Source organism: Macrotis lagotis, chromosome X (assembly GCF_037893015.1).
Source record: "Macrotis lagotis isolate mMagLag1 chromosome X, bilby.v1.9.chrom.fasta, whole genome shotgun sequence".
NCBI lineage: Eukaryota > Metazoa > Chordata > Mammalia > Peramelemorphia > Peramelidae > Macrotis > Macrotis lagotis.
The window spans coordinates 135,263,408-135,283,238 of record NC_133666.1 but is presented as its reverse complement, the minus strand read 5'-3'; the positions used below and the strand labels follow the sequence as shown (position 1 = coordinate 135,283,238).

The following is a 19,831-nucleotide window of genomic DNA, read 5'->3' as shown; positions in this document are numbered from 1 at the left end:
ATTGGATTAGGTGATCTCTGTATTCCATACAATTCCGAGATTCTGTGATTCTATGATGTGTTGTTAGCAGTAAAAAGATATACACCACTGTCAGGTTGATACTAATTATTATTCTCAAATGTTTAGATTATTTTTTCCTAAGAAAAAAATGTCATCATTGTGCCCCTTCAAAGTATGGTGTGTGTGTGTGATAAGATCTAGAAACTAGAAACAAAAACTTCAAGGGTGCACATTTGTCTCATTAGTTTAGACAGGGCTCAGTGAGAAGCAGTGATTTGCTTCCCCTGAAAACCTTGACTAGTGACATAAGATTATGACATCAGAATTTGTATAATCTCTTTTAAGTGTACTTTCCCCATACAGAAACTAAAGTGCAATTCAAGTTCTGGTCTGCTAAGAAACCAGCTGGGGCCCCCAAGTACTTCAAGAGTTTATGAAATGCATAAATGATAGCATTTTTATATCCATGGGAAAAGGGGGATATTTACTTTTCCAAGGTCAGACTCCATTTATTACCAAAATTTAATTTTTTCCCCACTGGACATCTGAGATATATTAAAGGCAATGCTATCTCTGACAGTGGTGAAATATTACCTCTGAGATGTGGTCAGTGAATTTTTACTTTTGCACATAGGTTTTTATTCTTATAACAGTTCTATCTTAGGACTGCGTGGCTGAAAGAAGCCAGGAAGAATATTGGGGTCAGAGTTGCCAATTAACCTTTTGATTTAGTAGTCTGATTACTCGATTAATCAAGGGCCCTGAGCCAGAGGCCATGATGGAGAGGCATTTTGGCTGCAGAATAACAATGTCTAGAAAGACTCTTTGGAAGCCACTGTGATGAATAGAGAGGCCAAGAAGAGGAGGGCAGGTGGGCAGGTGGTACACAAATGTCTGCACGTCCCACTTGAGTAGGAAGGAAACTTGAGCAGTGGGGCTCTCAAGGCCAATGGACAGGGTTTTAGAGAATACTATTTGTCTTTTCACAGCACTGTTTGACACATGTAATTCTATGAATATGGGGAAGAAAAACAGTCCTGTATAATCTCATTCATTCAACCTTCACTAATTCAGAATTTCTACTTACTCTGTCTGGGATGCAGGTTCCCTCTTCAGTCTCTGTGAAGAACAAATATGAGATGCAAATTGAGAATGAAAATGAGACTATAGGGGATATCTTTAATCTACTTAAGCAATCACCTTTTAAAAATCTTTTGTATATGACTTAGTTGCCATTTTTCATAGGTATAGATCTTCTTTCCATTGACACAAATGACACCATACTTCTTACTGTAGTCAATAATTTAACACTATATTCAAAATTTTTTTAATCACTTAGTGATCAACATTCTGGGGTTAAGCTTTTTCAGTTTTACTTAGTACATTCCTTAAACAATATGTTGAAATAGGGGTGGCTAGGTGGCGTAGTGGATAAAGCACCAGCCTTGGAGTCAGGAGTACCTGGGTTCAAATCCAGTCTCAGACACTTAATAATTACCTAGCTGTGTGGCCTTGGGCAAGCCACTTAACCCCATTTGCCTTGCAAAAAACTAAAAATAAATAATTAAAATAAACAATATGTTGAAATATGAGGCCTAGTCAGTCTTTTGAGATGATCTTCAAAAATCCAGAAATACTTCTGTTCTATAACAAAATATCAGACAGATGGGACTTAAGCAGAAATCCAGTACATTATATTCATGTAATTAGTGCTTCTAATTACAAATGAATCTTATTTTCCTGAAATGTGTTCTCGTTCATTAAATATACATATGATTCAAAGTTCAACCCTAACTATGTCAATTCACACTGATCTCTCTCTTTCTGAACGCCAGGGTGAGGATTTTATCATATAGTCTAGCACATGATCCTATACAATGTTTCATATGATTATATAATTATGTGTGTGTGTGTGTGTGTATGTGTGTTGCTTTCTCAGCTATATTGGAAGATATTCAGGAGTTTATTTTATGACTTATAAACTTCTGTTTCCCCCAAAATGTGCAGTGCTAAGCACTCTCTAGATACATAGTAAGTTTTTTTTAATTAAATGATCTAAGACCTAAGAGTAAGCTCGAATGCATTGCTAATCGAATTGTGTGTGTGTGTATTTCAGGGGAACAAAACTCATTTTGTGCAAATATATCCCTCTTTCAGATTTGTCACTTTTTTAGACTGGCCTTTTTCCCCAATGGGACTGAAGGTCATTGTTGTGTAACCCAAAGATAATCTGCTCCCACCTTCCTCTTGCTGCAAACTGACGATCTTCTAGACATTGGAAAGAGAGTAACAGGTAGCATGGAGTTGTTAAAAGAGATCTATCCTGAGAGCTAAGAGATCCTGGAGTCTACACCTAGTGAGTTGATCCTTTCTTCTGGCCTGTTTCTTTCCATGTCTATAAAATGGAAATTCTAGCAGAGATAGCTTTAGCAGAAAGAACCTGATACCAGCTGATAAGATCTGAATTCTAGATCTGGCTTTACTGCTTTCCAAAAGAGGAAGCAAATTTCAGAGAAGCTGTTCTTCAGAGCAAGAATTCTTACCCTAAGGTTCATTAATTTGAATGGGGAAAAAATTAATCATTAATTTCTTTGTTGACATTTAGTCATTTTCAGTTGTGAACCTTTGGGGAATTTTCTTAGAAGAAATACTGAAATAGTTTGCCATTTCCTTCTCCATGTCATTTTACAGATGAGGAAACTGAGGCAAAAAGGGTTAAGTGGCTTTCCCAAGGTCACATAAGCAAGTATCTGATACCAGATTTGAACTCAAGTCTTCCTGACTCCATGCCTAACATTCTATTTATCCACTCTACTACCCGGATACCCCTAAATGAAATCTAAATGAAATTTAGTATTACCTTCAACCATTTAAAAAACATTATTCTAGGGGCGGCTAGGTGGCGCAGTGGATAAAGCACCGGCCCTGGAGTCAGGAGTACCTGAGTTCAAATCCGGCCTCAGACACTTAATAATTACCTAGCTATGTGGCCTTGCGCAAGCCACCTAACCCTGTTTGCCTTGCAAAAATCTAAAAAAAAAAAAATTATGGCTGAGAAAGATAAATGACTTGCCCAAGATATATAGGAAGTAAAATTTGAAATCAGAGTCTTTGACTCTAAATCTAGAGTTCTTATAACAATACCACATTTGTGTTTATACCCTGCCAAACCTGCAGAACTGTTGAAAGAAATAGGAAATTGTTATGAAAGCATCTTAGAAACTTTAAAACATCCAAATCTGGCATGTTATTGTAGTGTCATGATGTCATAGGATTATAGTTTTAGGACTGGGAGAGCCTTAGGTGTTTTCTAGTCTGACTACTTTACAGAGTAGGAAACTGAGACACAGAGATTAAGTGATTTGCCTCAGATTCCTTTTGATTCCATGATCTTATGTGATGACAAACAGGGAAAAACAGATTTAATCACTTCATTGTCTGAATGATGTACCCATAACTGGGATGCTATCTACTAACCTCCTCTCTCATTATGGCTAGGGATAATATGACCCAGACAACTGTGTTGACCATACTTAGAGCTCTAACAATACTAGATTGCAATATTTTTGGGCTACATTCCTCTCCTATTCTCATAAAGCACACTTTACCCCTAGAGAATCCCTCTACTCCCACCCCAAGCAGGGTTCACTGATAGTAAAAGCCTTCCATGTCCTTTCAGATAGGAAATCTCTGCTGCTGCAGAGGAAGGGAAACCCCAGTGAGACTGAACATGACTTAGCAGGTTGACAGTCCTGGACCAGGCTGTTGAAAAAGCAGGTTGATTTGGGAGGCATCTTCAGTGTGTTTAAGTAAAGCCAGTTGCGCTAATTAATGGGGGGATAAAACGAGGTTTAATTACTCAGAAGGCACCTTGGGTGAAAGATTCATGGTAATTGTTGTGTATCCTCTTGATGGATTCCTGCAGCTGGCAGTTCCCTTTCCAGCAATAAAGCTTGCTCTGTGTGCCTGGTATTTTAGGGTCTCTCTTCTAGTCTAGGACCCTTCCATAGGGAAGGAAGCAGCTTAATCTGCCTAGTCCTTAATTTATTTGGAGAAGCTTCCAAAACTCCCCTATCTACATCCCAGTGAGGCTTTCTCCACACATGGGGATGAAGTCAGATGGCTCATTGGCAGAGAGAATTCCTTGTAGAGTAATTCTCCAAACCAGGAATAGTCCATTTGTGTAGAACACTTTTTGTTTACAAAGCATATGAATTATCAATACTAGACATGAAAAACACCATTCTTGTTCTCACAAATACTCCAAAATGATAGGACATTTTCCCCTTGTAATACACTGTCTACCATCATTGGTAAACATTTAATTAGGCTGACATATTCTTGCCATATTAATTGATTTCATTGATTCAAGTTTCATCCACTTACAATATTCTCACTGGCCAGTGTACAAGCATTTACTCATTTAGTTCCCAGAACCTTTTAAGAGAAGGAGTAGAGACAGCTAGGTGTCGAAGTGGATAAAGCACCAGCCCTGGAGTCAGGAGTACCTGGGTTCAAATCCGGTCTCAGACACTTAATAATTACCTAGCTGTGTGGCCTTGGACAAGCCACTTAACTTCATTTGCCTTGCAAAAAACCTAAAAAAAAAAAAGAATCACTAGTTTGGGGTGGCTAGGTGGTGTAGTGGATAAAGAACTGGCCTTGGAGTCAGGAGTACCTGGGTTCAAATCCGGTCTCAAACACTTAATAATTACCTAGCTATGTGGCCTTGGGCAAGCCACTTAACCCCATTTTCCTTGCAAAAACCTTTAAAAAAAAAGGAGTAAAGGTTTGATAAGCCCAGAGGGTCCAGCTTTTGGGATAAAAAGCTCCCTCTTTGATAAAAATTGTTGGGAAAATTGGAAGTTAGTATGAACTTGGATTAGACCAGCTTGGATCCCACCAACACTCACATCCTATACCAAGATAAGATACAGGGTTTAGGCATTAAAAAACAATATTATAAGCAAACTAGGAGATCAAGGAATGGTTTACCTATCAGATCTATGGAAAGGGAAGCACTTTATGATGAAGAGATGGAGAACATCATTAAAAACAAACTAGATAATTTTGATTACATTAAATTGAAAAGATTTTGCACAGACAAAACCACTGTAACCAAGATCAAAAGAAATGTAAATTGGGAAACAATCTTTACAACTAGTACTTCTGACAAAGGACTCATTTCTAAAATATATAGAGAGAACTGAGTCAAATTTATAAAAAAAAAAAAACCAAGCCATTCCTCAACTGACAAATGGTCAAAGAAAAAGCAGAGGCAATTTACAGATGAGGAAATCAAAGTGATCCATAGTCATTTGAAAAAATTGCTCTAAATCATTATTTATTAGAGAAATTCTAATTAAAGCATCTCTGAGGTACCACCTCACACCTCCCAGACTGGCCAATATGATCAGAAAGGACAATGATCAATGTTGGAAGCGATGTGGGAAGTCTGGGACACTAATACATTGTTGGTGGAGGTGTGAACTCATCCAGCCTTTCTGGAGAACAATTTAGAATTACACCCAAAGGGCAATAAAAATGTGCATACCCTTTCATCCAGCAATACCACTACTGGGTCTGTACCCTGAAGAGATCATGAAAAAGGGTAAAAATATTGTACTAAAAACTTGTACCAAAATATTCATAGCAGCTCTGTTTGTGGTGGCAAAAAATTGGAAATTGAATGATTGTCCATCAATTGGGGAATGGCTGAACAAATTGTGGCATTTGTACATTATGGAACACTATTGTTCTATTAGAAACCAGGAGGGATGGGGATTCAGGGAAACCTGGAAGGATTTGCATGAACTGATGCTGAGCAAGATGAGCATTGTACACCTTAACAGCAACATGGGGTTGATCAACCTTAATGGACTCGCTCATTCCATCAGTGCAACAATCAGGAAAATTTTGGGGTATTTGCAATGGAGAATACCATCTGTATCCAATTTTTTCTCAAGAATTGTGAAGTTTGAACAAAGACCAAAGACTATTAGTTTTAATTTTTTTTTAAATTATCTTATGTAATTTTGCTCTTACATTTTTTTTCCTTAAGGATATGATTTCTCTTTCAACACATTCAACTTAGATCAAGGTATAGCATGCAAGCAATGTAAAGACTAACAGACTGCCTTCTGTGGGGGTGAGGGGGTGGGGAGAGGGAAGCAAGATTAGGGGAAAAACTGTAAAATTCAAAATAAATAATATCTCTAAAAATTTTTTTAAATATGAAAAAAATCAAAACTTAAAGGAATAAAATGATCCGAATACTGAAACCCAATCTAGAGTTGTATGGACAAACTGAATAATCCTAAGCATAAATCTTGTCTTTCTCACTTTGTAGATCTAAAGAAGAAATTGGAGAGTTCTGAACTGAGAAATCAGCGCCTAAAGGAGGTTTTCCAGACCAAGATCCAAGAATTCCGTAAGGTCTGCTATACCCTGACAGGCTACCGCATAGACTTCACCACAGAGAACCAGTACCGCCTTACCTCTATGTATGCAGAGCACAAATCAGACTGTCTCATCTTTAAGGTAAGTTTCTATTTCTATTTCAAAATCTTCCCACTTCACTCATTGCTTTGCTGTTAATCTTTGATAAAGCTGATGACATGTGCTTTCCGTTCTAATTGGTAGGAATCAAGTCATTAGTCCTTGATAAATGAGTGCTTTTCTGCTGAGGATGTCCCCAGGTTCTGAATACAGAGTGCCACAAAAAAAAGTGCCTGTTTTTTCCACCTAGCCAAGTATACTAATTTTATCTATGCATCAATACCCAAAGGACCCTGTCCCATGTTCATCTTGCCTCTCTTAGTTTCTTGTCCAGTGAAATATCTTCACTCAGTTTCTTCCTATATTTCAGCAGGTTTTAGTTTCTCCTTGAGGGCAGTATTTGTTTTGTCTCTCCTATATCCATAGCCACTCTTGCTTTTGCTTATTGTTTCTAAGTAGAGGCAACCTCATCTCAACCAAGTGACAAGGAATAGCCCTTATCTAGTGGATAACTTGTCTCCTGGTAAGATCTCAAGAGAACACTGAAATTAGGTAAAAATATTATTTCTTGACCAAAAAGTTTGGAAGGATTCTAAAAGCTAAACAGGAAAAGAAAAAATTTGATATCAATTCAGCAATAAAATATTCAAATGTTTTTCTATTACACCATAAAAAGAATTCCAAAGAACTCTAATTGGTTCCCTTTTGATGAAGACAGTTTTTAAATCTGATGGAATTGTGGTGGATGCCTTGTTTTCTGGGCAGAGATTTAACAGGTGAATGAAGGCTTTATGGGATTGAATATGGGCACAATAGTATATCTAGAGATTCTTTTAAATTAGTATGGTAGTACAAAGAGTATGATATCCACCCAAGTATTACATTGGGAATTAGGATTGGGAATGAATTTTGGAACTCCAAGAAATGGCTATCCTTAGTCTGATGAGTACCTAGGGAGTTGGTGCTCCCTAGCACTGGAATAAATTAAGAGTTAGCATATAGAGAGCACTTTAGGACAGGAGGAATTGGTCATTTAATTGGCATACTTACTCTTTACACTAATGTAGGTCACATATCCTCCTTTATTTGGTAAGTGGTTTTCAAGTGTGTCTGTTTCTGAAAAATCCTTCACCCATAGCCAACCATATGATGAGCTTATTTGACCTTATTGAGGCAGGTTCTTGGACCAAAAGTCCTTCACTGAATCTATCCTGGAAACTTTTCTAGTTTAGTAGGATTTTCAAGAGTTAAGACTCCACTGGCATAGCCTTGAAGCACCCAGTTACTGCCACGTAGCAATTAAACATAGGAGACAGATTTTTAATGGAGGAGAACCTCCAGCTTCAATTGGGATTGAGATAATTCAGTTCAGTTCAATTCAAGAATCATTTGTTGAAGCACATTCTATATACAGAGCAGTGGAGAGATGCTAAGTTTAGATATATATGTTTCTTACCCTCATGGAGTTTTTATTCTACTGGACATAAGTGATACCACTAAAACCTTTATTTACTTTAGAATTAGAAGGATTTGAGATTTCATTACCATAGACAATCCTTCCCTCCTATGACTCTATGCCATAGGAGAGTGATTTGGTGTGTCCTCTCTTCTTTCAGTTAGCATCTCCAAAGCAAGCCAACTTGATCCAAAGGCAACTATGCTACTGTTTTTAGCTCCAAATCATTATGGTACAAAATGTTACATGATAAGCTCTTCTGAGAGATGCAAGCATATAATACAATTTGAATCCATGGATGGCTAAGTTACTGACTGGTGGAATCAGGGAAAGATTCACCAAGATCGTGAAAATTTGGACTGGTAAGAGAGCTGCAAGCCTGGAGGATGGTAAGGATTGTAAGCATTTGGGAGGGTTATTGAGGAAGCCTACCAGCTGGAGAATACATGAGATGATCTTTTGAAATTGTATATCAGCTTCTGTATTTGATATATCCTCAACACAAAAATCCAGCTTTGGACTATATCACTTGGCATTGGTCAAGATGAAGTTCCAAATTGCCAAGGTCTCTCTGCCCTTCCCATCACAGCCAGATTTAGGGCTTCAGAACTTTCTTTCTTGTTCAGTTTAAAATTATAACAGGACATCATTAAAAATGAATTACTCCAAGCCAGCTAAAATAGAGAAGTATCCTAGTGCTGAGCCAATAAGCTCCAGCCAATTCTCCCTACCATTTACAGCACAAGTGGGAGCTCTTGTCTTCTTCATCACAACAACTGCAGTTAGTCCTTGAATTATCCATGCTTTGGTCCAAGACTTCCTGGGGTCATGAAACCAATAGGCCATGGCTGCACTATCAAGGCACAAAGGGAATCAAGAGCAATTCAAGGGTAAAGACAGTTCCTATTTTAGTTTCTTCTTTGCCCATTGGTGAGATGAATGAAGGCAATGAATCATTCTGGTGATAAGGAAGCTGTTTCTCTTCTTTGATATTACTGACTGGTCTGTATTTTAGGCTCAGGATTGAAATGAAATGAGATACTTGTAGATTTTCTAGTAGTTTTTCAAAAAAAGCTTTATTTTGGTCTTGCATGGAAAAGATATTCAGCAAGGATATAACATTGCTTCGATTAACTGCAGCCCCCTCTCTTCTCTATTTGGAAATATGTCTGGTCATCCAGCTAATCTTGAGTATGGTGGCTCCCAAGAGAAAGAAGGGACATCTGCTGGTTCTGAAGAGCCCTGCCTTCTTGTGAGGGTTTGCCAGACTTTTATGTCCTAAGACCACTGGTATCAAACTTTAAAAGATAGAGTAGAGGGCATTATAGTGACATGGAAAGCCATTTTTAATCTGGTTTAACCACACAGGAGTTTTGTGGGCCAAGTGGCCTGTAAGGCTGAAAGATGATATCTCTTTCCTACACAGCTAGGGGGCTTGAGCTTCCTCCCCCCTCAACCACTCAAGTCTCAGGAACACTTCCCTGCCTTTTTAGAGACAAACACTGGTCTGTCCTGCATTGTAGATACTGCTCTTACCACACTCAGGATCCAAACAGCAAGGTCTGTGTGATCGAGGGTCAGTCACTGCTTTACTCCATATCTTGATGCCCAGTACTGGATTTTGGCTCGCCCACATTCTGAAAGCAGTCCTGAAGATCATGTACACTGGCAACTTTTTACCTTTGGTTTAATAGAAACCCCTTTTGCTGGCATCCTCTGTCTGTTATTTCTTGACTATGTTATGGCCCCTTTTTGCCCCAATCTTTTGTTTGAGTGCCTAAATCTTTGTTTCTAGGTTTGTTTATCTCCCAGATGCTAGACCTTGCCTACTTATACCATGAAACCTGCCTCTTCCTTTTCTTAGAAGATTAGAGTTAACAAATTATCTCTAAGGCATATTAACAAATGAGGCACTATGGGTGTGAGTGGGTTAGTACCAACAGGTAAATAATAGGGGCCTTACCTTTTGGGGCATTGTTCAAAGACTCAGGCGGGGGGGGGGGGAACTGTTAACATGGCTGTGATGTAGGAAAACAGCACTGTGTCTGAAAATGCAAAACAAATCCCACACTTCCAGGTTAGTAACTAGATAAGAAACTTGTTTGGAATCTGGGAAAACCAAGTTAGGAGTTACGGGGCAGTTTAGGGGGCAGTTAGAGAGGGGAGATAGAGCCTAAGTAATGTTTCCTCATATCTGAGTCTAGAATCACCTCACTTATAATGATTTAGGCTTTTTATAGCACTTTCTACTTTATAGCTTCCTTATACCAACTAAGTGAGGCAAGTAATATCAAGCTTACTATTGCTATCTTACAGACAAGGAAACTGAGGTATAGAAAACAGAAGTGACGTCTCCACAGTCACAGAGCCAATAGATTATCTTATCTGATCCACATCATCTCTGGGCCCCAAACTCAGCCTCCTTTTCACTACACTAGCTGCATTCTCAGATGATCCCCAGGCCTTCTAAGCCATCTTGTCTAGTATGGAAGAAGATAGTACCAGTTGTGATGATGGTAAATCTTCAGGCCTCTTTTTCTGCAGGGCTGAGTCTCAAACCTGACTGATTCCATAGAGAACTGGACTCAGCTCTGAAGCACCTGGAGCTTAGGATGATGTGACAAATCCTTTTTTCCCCATCTCACTCTTAAGACTGAGCTTTGGACCACAAGATTCTACATTAGTGATGTAGGGCATTTTGGTGGGATGTACTATCTAACTTGTTTAGCTTGGCATTTCTGTGCTATATCCCCATTATACTAATAAAAACCTTTATTTCTTTACCACTATTCTAATGAAACTTAGACTATTTTCACAAGCATTATCTAGCTGATTCTCATAGCATCTCTTTGAAAGTATAAAAAGATTGGAGTTCTTTTCCAAACTACCCAAGGTTACACCTAGGTTTTACCTCTCAAATTACCTCTCAAAATTCCCCACATCTATTGACTCTTCATGTTTGAAAGAACTTTCTTTATCACATCATAAAATGAGGTAAAATCAAGAGCTCAAATCCTGAATCCTGAGCACCTACATCCTCTTTTCCAGAGCTGGGAATATCAAGGAGCTCAGTGTCAACATTGTTTAGGGCCCAGAAACAAATTAGACTCTTAGTAAAATGAATGGGACTCAGAGAATTCCCTGGATTTCAGCTAGACCTAACTCCTTTGTTGTATAACAGGAGTCACCAATTCTTTTCCTAATAGATTTTTTTTTAAAACTTCCCTAAGGTTTTATTATTGCTCCTCTTGACTAGAAAGAAATTTTAAGTTGCTGCCAGGGGAGAGATACATGGTAATAGTCATCTGGTTGGTGATAACCAGGTATACAGCCAAAGGATCTGTGAGCAGATAAAGATTATTCTTGGCTCATGGATCAAGGCTAATGTTCTTCCTCCTGCATCACATTTCTCCACCTTTGTAGGAATACAGTTCATCCTGGGAAAAGAGAAAGTCAGAATGCTGGCCTCACTCTTTCAGGGACATATGTGGGGCTTTGTAGGATAACTGGACCTTGTTTTGCTGATTTCCCACCAGGCTCCTCTTTCTCCAGTCCCTAGCTCCAGCTTGGACCTGCCCTATAGAATGTAAGTCTCTTGAAGGCAAAGACTCTTTCTTCTTTGTCTTTGTGTCTCTAGCATCTAGAATGCTTGCTGAATGACTGACAGAATCCTTCTCAAAGGGAAGAATGAGTCACTGATGGGTTAGTGTTGGCTTTGAAATCTGTAGGTGTTTTGGTTAGGTTTCCTTGCACCTGGGTTGAAGCCTTCCTCAGTCCTACTTCATCATTGTGGATTCTCCATCACTCTAGGGTTTTTTTTTTTTTAATGTAGAAAGAAATCCTCTCCCTCCTCTGCAAAGACCCTGGAGCCAAACCCACTGCTCTCTTCTGGAGGGAATAAAAGTCCCAACAAAAACATCTTGAGTCTTGTTTTCCCTTTGTCTTTCCTTTTCTTATCAACTGCCTCCTCCTAAGCCAGAAATACCTGCCTGAAGAGTGCTGTTCTTTCTCCCCTTGCTAAATACCAAGTTGTTGCCAAATCTTCTGGCTAGATGCTAGCTTCATGCTGGGGTTATGTGTTTATGCAGAAATCTCCAAGAAGCAAGTGACTGGGAGGATGTAGGCGCATTTCATTAACCTGAAGAGGTCAGAAAGCAGGGAGGCTATTTATGCTTATTTCCCTCTCAAAATTTATAGAACTAGCTTCATGTAATTAGGCAAGAAGAATCCACTAGTTCCTGCCAGCATGTTCAGAAGTTAGGCATGGAGGAAGAAATCTTAAGACTTTGAAAAGCCAAAAAATCAAAGTCTGTACAGTATCATGCTCAGTAAACCAAGTCCTTCAAAGATGCTAGAGGTAATTGCTAAACATTTTGCATGAGGTTTTTATTTGATATAGATGAAGAAATAATATATTTGGAGCCAAATCCTGGTTTTGGCTCTGCCTTTTTGATTAAGAGCATCCCTCTCGAGCTTCATTTTCTCAAATATAAAGCCAGAGGCTGGATCTCTAAAGTCCTTTCTAGCTCTGCAGCCCTAGGGTAGAGTCTGGTTCCAGTGATCTCAATGTGACAAGTGAACCTGAGGAAGGAACCTTTGAATACAGAATGAACTCATCAGGAATCCCAGAAGATGAAGATCAGAGCATTGTTTGTACATGTCAGATGATATCATCTTAGTGAACTATATATGGATTATGGTTTAAGATTACCAATTACCCTAACCTAGCTGTACATCCTATCTCCCTCCAAAGTTTTCCCTTGAAATGATCTGAACTCAGCATTCAGCTAGAATTGTTTATTGGTTGCCAGACAAGAGGACTTTCATGGAGTCATCAAGGCTACTGAATTAATGGAATTTTAAAAACTTTCATAGACCTACTTACAATACACATATCATATCATTTTCTTTATCATAAGATGTGAGGATAGACATAACTAAAATGTTAAAATTCAGTACAAGATATAGAGCTGCTGTGTCAAAGTTTAATCATTTACAAGTTGCTCATAGAGGGTCATGACAGAAGCAGTTTTTCTTGAGGGTTCACCAGCTCCAAAGGAGCACCTAGGAAGGGAAACTCCCAACTACATGTTGTCTGAATTAATCAAAGTAATTAAACCAAGAGCAAATGGCAGTCAATTCCTACCAGCATACCTCTAGAAGAGTCTATTGGTATGCAGCAAACTAGCCATTCTTTTGTGTGACTCTGCCTTGTTTATAACTTTATTGATAAGCACCAGTTCCTCCTGGTCTTCTTAATATGTTTTGGCTAAAGGCACCAAGTCTTTCTCCTTCAGTCCAGACTATCCAGCATCTTCAGGTATGAAAATAAGGAGATATAGCCAGGATTACCATTCACAAACTGCCAGGATACCAATGTCATCCCTGAATGTGCTTCCAAGCTTATTGTAATAAAACCTGAAACAAAAGGCAAGATAGACTTGTAGCCAAATCAAAACTTCCAGTTGAGTTTGTTTTTTCTTCGCTATATATAAAACTACCTTTTATCCTTCCCTTTCCTCCTCTTCCCACATATCTTCAAAGTCATGATGCCACTGCAAGAGTGCTCTACTTGCAGAAGACACCTTGTATTCACATACACAGTCAGAAACTACAAGTATCTCATCAGTAGACCAGGTAGAGCCCGATGCTGCCAGAGAGAGATGACTGGCCTCCATGTCTCTTCAAGCTTGCTAATTACCTGTGGTTTTGGTTTTATATTTTATTCTACATTTTCTGGTGCAGCCTTCTGGGGATTTAATCTCTGCCCAGCTCTGGGAGATACAGCTGTCTTCATCTTAACATGACATCTTATATCAAATAGGATGGATTTAGAATTGCAGAAAAGGTCAAGGAACCCATCTTCCTTTTCTTTTTCTTTTTCTTTTCCCATAATATTATAATCAAGGATGCTGGAACTGGAACTTGTTAGCCAGTCTGTTAGAGATGCACATACTAAGGAGTCTACTGGGGTGGGGTGGAGGGATCTCTTGCAGGCCTCTCCTGTCTCTCTCTTGCTTTTGTGCTGCTCCTCTAATATTACAGTTGACATCTCACATGCTCCAACCATCTCCTCTTTTCTCTTTTCTCTCAATGGAATTCTCACAGTCTTAATCAGAGTTCATCCAAAATTTGTTTTTTTTTAAACTGTTTGAGATGAGAGAGAAATTCAAAAAAGTTTATTCTCTCTAGAACCATCCTAAAATGTGCATTCTAGTGTGCCTAGTCAGGACCTTAATTGTTTAGACCAATAAACAAGGGAGAAAGTATTCCACTGAGTCCCCAACTACTGGTTTTCAGTAGAAGAAATGGTCATTTAGTAGAAACAAATGAGATTTATACAGGATGAGGAAAGGGGTCTTGCAAAGACTGCTGGGGTTTATTTATTTGTGAAGAAATCACAAGGCTGTCTGACTCAGGAGTATGAGAAAAGGCCATAAATTTTTAATTCACATTGCTGCAAAAATGTTACAATTTAATTCACAGTGTTCTTTAGAGAGAGAGCAAGGTAAAAGAAAGTGTGTTTTAATATAGTGAAGTTAAGAAAAGAAAGAAGCAGCTGTAAACATGGGCTCACAGCTGGGGCTGGTGAGAACATTATAGTCAGTTAAGAAGGGGGAGGGGGAGGAAAAAAAAGATAGCAAAAAACACTTAGCCCACTAGTAGCTGGCTAAGAGCTCCAGCAGCCTGGAGAGGGAAAGAAAGATTTTCTCAAAGAACTCTTGAGGGAAAGGTCAGATGGAGTTAGGGTAGAACTGAGGAGGAGTTAGGAAGGGACTAAGGCATGACTTAACACATGAAATAGAGTGGTGTTGGGCGGCTAGGCGGCGCAGTGGATAAAGCACCAGCCCTGGAATCAGGAGTACCTGGGTTCAAATCCGGTCTTGGACACTTACTAATTACCTAGCTGTGTGGCCTTGGGCAAGCCACTTAACCCCATTTGCCTTGCCAAAAACCTAAAAAAAAAGAAGAAAGAAAAAAGAAATAGAGTGGTGTCCTGGAGGGGTTTAGGGTTGTAGTTTAACACAATTGGGACCATCTCCAGTCATCCTGATTTGTGAACCCAGCTGGCTCCAGAGGAAAAAAGTGAGACTGGTGGCTTAACACAGCCTTCCCTCATTCTAATCCAGTCACTTGCTTGTTATGGTATCACCTCCCTGATGACATGGTCTTCTTCAAACATCATCATCAACAACAACAACAACAATCTTTAGAATTAGCTTAATTCAAAGCATCAGTTTAACAGGGAGTCAGAGTCTCCATTAACTTGAGTTATTTTAGCCTCACAGAATGATGCTTTTTCTGGTGAGATAACTAAGAGAGGCTTAGTTTAGCTAGGATTCTATGCCATACTAGTATAGTCAACATTAAGAATGGGGAAGGTTTAACAGTTTTGAAGATTAATTGTTTCAAACAGGGTTTAAAAATTACTGTTTGGAATTGAGTTTATTAATTTAGGAAAGAACTTTGTTAGGTAAGAGCAAGGCCAATATCAAAAGGAAATTATTATAATAATACAGAAAAATAAAAGGATTATAATATTTGTCTCTTAATACTGATAAAGGAAAAAAAAATTACAATATCTCTCTCTGCCCAAAGTTCTCCTGCTTCACCTCATTATAGGCCTATATTTTTATCCATCTAAACTATTTCAATAGCTTCTCACCTCCTCTCTATTCCTAATCTGGGCTATCCTTATACTACTACTACGTCCTCAGAAATCTTCAGTGAATTCCCATTATTTATCAAACAGAGTTCACCCTTTTGCCTACAGTATCTCAAACTAACATCATCATGAATTATGACAGTCAATTATGATACTTCCATCATCAAAGACCATTCTGCCTTTCTAACTTTTTCTCTGATTGCTTGTTATCTCCTTACCTTTGCTAATGACATTCCCTTTTCCTAAAAACGTGTCCCCTCTCCCCTTTTCCACTTGTGAATTTCTAGCTGCCCTTTAAAGTTATGTCGTTTGATCCATGAAGCTTTATTGACAACATCCCTTCCATTAAGCATATTTTTCTGTATTATTATAATAATTCCTTTTGATATTGGCCTTGCTCTTACCTAACAAAGTTCTTTCCTGAATTAATAAACTCAATTTGTTTTGCATCCCAAAGATCCATTTATGGACATATATTTATTAGGCCTCTCCCTGTAAGCCTAGTGTACTTTCTTGAACTCAAGAAGTACTTTAATTCAATAATTAGCAAGCATTGTTAAGTGCTGACCAGGCAATGACAAAAACAAAATACAAGAAGTTTAAATTCTCCCAAGGGAGGTGATAAATATATGTAAACAAGTCCAAAATTAATTCATGGTCATTGGGAGCAGGGCTGTATTGGCACGCTGGGGGGGGGGGTGGATCAGGAATGGTTTCCTCTAGGAAGAAGTATATGAGCTAGGGTTTGAAGGACACTAAGAATCCTAAGAAAGGAAGACCAAAAGGAATGCAAATGTTCTTTGCAAAGATACAGAGATGGGAAATGGAATACCATATGTGAGAACATTAAAGGTTGGTTCAGTTGGACCATGGACTGTGGGAAGAGGAGTAATGACTAAGACTGGAATATGAAGCCACTGGAACCAGATTGTAAAGTGCTCTAAATTCAAGAGGATTTTGTATTTGCTCCTAAAGGAAGAAGGGAGCAGGAGAATGATTTCTGGACTTTAGAAATGTCACTTTGGCTGCTTTGTAAAGGATGAATTGTTGAAAGTGGAGACTAGTGGGAAGACCCATTAGAAGGCTTTTGTGACCAGAGAGACAAAAACAGAAAATGAAACCTATAAACTAATTTCTCTAATGAATATTGATGCAAAATTTTTTAATAAAATACTAACCAGGAGATTGCAGCAATATATCACAAAAATTATACAATATTACCAAATTGGATTTATACCAGAAATGCAGGGCTATTAAGAATAATTGTCCATATCAATAATAAAAAACTATAGATACAGAAAGTTTTTGCAAAATGTAGTCCATTCTTGTTTTACAAAAAGAAACACTAGGAACAAATGGAATTTTTCTTAAAATGATAACTAGTATCTAAGACCAAGAGCAACCATCAACTGTAATGGGAATAAACCAAAAGCTTCAACAATAAGATCAGGGATGAAACAAGGATGTCCATTATCACTGTTATTTTTCAATATTGTCCTAGAAATACTAGCTATAGCCATAAGACAAGAAAAAGACTAGGCATTAGCAATGAGGAAATAGTATTCTCTTTTGCAGAAGATGTGATGATTTACTTAAAAAACATTAGAATCAACTGAAAAACTAATCAAAACAATTAACAACTTTAGTAAAGTTGCGGGCTATAAAATAAACCCAAGTAGATCAGAAGTATTTCAATATATCAACAGCAAAACCCAGTAGGAAGAGATAGAAAGAGAAATTCAAAGTAAGAAATCAAAGCTATCAATAGTCATCTGAAGAATTGCTCTAAATCACTAAAAATTAGAGGAGTGCAAAGTAAAATAACTCATCCGATTGACTTACTTGACAAAAAGGGAAAATGACCATTGCTAGAGGAGATGTGGGAAAAATAAACACACCAATATCCTATAGCCATTCTGGAAAGTAATTTGGACCTATTGCCCAGCAATAGTTTCTAATCCTGTCCTCCAAAAAGATCAAAGTAAAAGGACCCAAGAACACACAAACATACTTCTACAAACATACAAACATATCTAGCAGTTCCTTTTATTCTGGAAAAGAATTTGAAACTGAGGGAATGCTCAACAACTGGGGTGATTGTGATGGATAATATTGTGCTAAAAGAAATGATAAAAGGGATAGCAAAGTGAGATGAGCAAAAATTCCTGAAGACTTATATGTACCGATGTGAAGTGAAATGAGCAAAGCCAGTTGTCACAACAATGAGCAGCGATATTGCAACGATTATAAGTAGTGAAGGACTTAGTCACCTTGATCAACATACTCATCTACCAAAGTTCCCAAGGACTCATGATGAAATATGCTATGCACCTCCAGAAAGAGAACTAATAGACTCAGAGTGCTGGTTGAAATATCTTTTTTTCTCTTTCTCTTGATTGTGGATTGCATAGTGGGAGGAGAGAATGAGTACCTGAAAATAAAATAAAACTGAATTTAAAATAAACAAATTAATAAAAAAATAAATTGGCATACTGATTATATATGAAGTATATATCTGGAGAGTGAATGATATAAACAATAGCATTACTCCTTCTAGGGAGAAATATCTTTGATATACAATAAAATCAGAATGCCCCATATAAATATATATACTCAGAAGACAAGTCAATTTCACTTCATTAAAAGATGTTAGTGCAGGTGGGAGGCCCTAAAGGTGTAAACTAGGGTAGTGACTATGTGAGAGGAGAGAAGTTTAGTGTGCATTTATTAAGTTGAATTGTTGCCAATTCCCATTTGGTGAACTTGGTCCACAAATAAAAGAAAGGTAATCAGAATTATTAAGAGTTTTAGAAGAGACTAATCATGTAAAGAATCACCACAATTTTCCACTGCTTTCCCTTCTCTCACTTAAACTCTTTTGTTGAAGCTGATTTGTACTACTGGATATCTCACTGGAACCACAGATACAGAATCTGTATTATTCTTAGTGAAACACAGCATGGAATTAACATTAAACTTAAATAAAAACCTAAATACCCCTCCCAAGAAAAACATTAAACCAGATAGACTATGGGTCGTAGCCCCATAGTCTGAGATATGGTGACAAGTACATTCCATGACAATATGAATTCCTTAACTCAAGATATTTGAGCCCCAGAAAAATACAACAGCATTTTCCCAACAGAGTGGAATAAGAATCCCCTCTGCAGGATCCCCCAGCCCCAGAAATAGGCAGCAGGCTTCTTCTTCGAGCACTCTAAGAGGAAAGCCCTATCTCCTGAGACATTTCTGGGACAACTCCAGTAGATATTAAGGCTTTCCTTTCTCTTTACATCTGCCTCAGCAACATCTGCCTAATTTTGTCCTGAAGTTCAAATAGAACAGGCTTAAATCCTGATTCTATGTAATAACTCTTCCAATGCCAAACAAACACTCTAAAGTCTAGTTTCTGTCCTCCATGCCTCTCAAATCTAAGGGAATCATTTTCCCAGGCCTCCTTTGCCTCCATTTGCCCCACAACTATGGTCCCTAATAAAACCTCTGGATTCTAGGTCTAGGGATGTTAATCTTCTTAAACTCCTAGTGGAAGTTGCATTGCTAGCTCCAAAAGAATGGTGCCTAGCAAGGGGAGGTGTTAGAGAACTGTTTTCTAAAATCATGATGTAATGAAAAAGGCAATCTCAGAGTAGGATGAAGCCCAGAGATCTAGTCCCAGTGGTTTCCTAATTAGCAGCTTTCCTCATCTGTCAAATATAGATAAAATACCTTCCTTACCAGACTTGTAAGCCCTTTACCTATACACTATAAAGTACGCTATAAATCTAAGTAGAGTAATCATCATCATCATCATCATCATCATCATCATCATTCATGTCTTAATTGTCTTTTGTTAATACTCATTGAGGAAACAAAAGGATCAAAAAATTGGGATTTTCCTTTGCAATAGTAAGATAGAGACACTGAGGTTAGGAAGACAATAGATCCCAAGTGATCTCTGTTTTTAAGCTAAACAGACAATCTTGGAAGCCTGTTGGCTCACTGTTTATCACTCAGGCTCTTTACCTTGATTCAGGGGTCTCTTTTTTTTCCTTCTAATTAAAGATTTTATTTATTTTGAGTTTTACAATTTTTCCCCCCATCTTACTTCCCTCCCCCCACCCCCCCCCACAGAAAGCAATTTGTCAGTCTTTACATTGTTTCCGTGTTATACGTTGATCTAAATTGAGTGTGATGAGAGAGAAATTATATCC

General features: G+C 38.1%; 1 protein-coding gene across 6 annotated transcripts in view; it reads left to right on the top strand.

The window, feature by feature from the left end:
* Window positions 1-19,831, top strand: part of MAD1L1 (mitotic arrest deficient 1 like 1) — an 894,370-nt gene that overhangs the window by 663,924 nt on the left and 210,615 nt on the right. For all 6 annotated transcript variants that reach the window (XM_074208800.1, XM_074208802.1, XM_074208803.1 and 3 more), the window contains one exon: window positions 6,350-6,540. In XM_074208800.1, coding sequence (XP_074064901.1) covers window positions 6,350-6,540 — 191 coding nt within the window. The remainder of the gene's footprint in view (window positions 1-6,349; window positions 6,541-19,831) is intronic.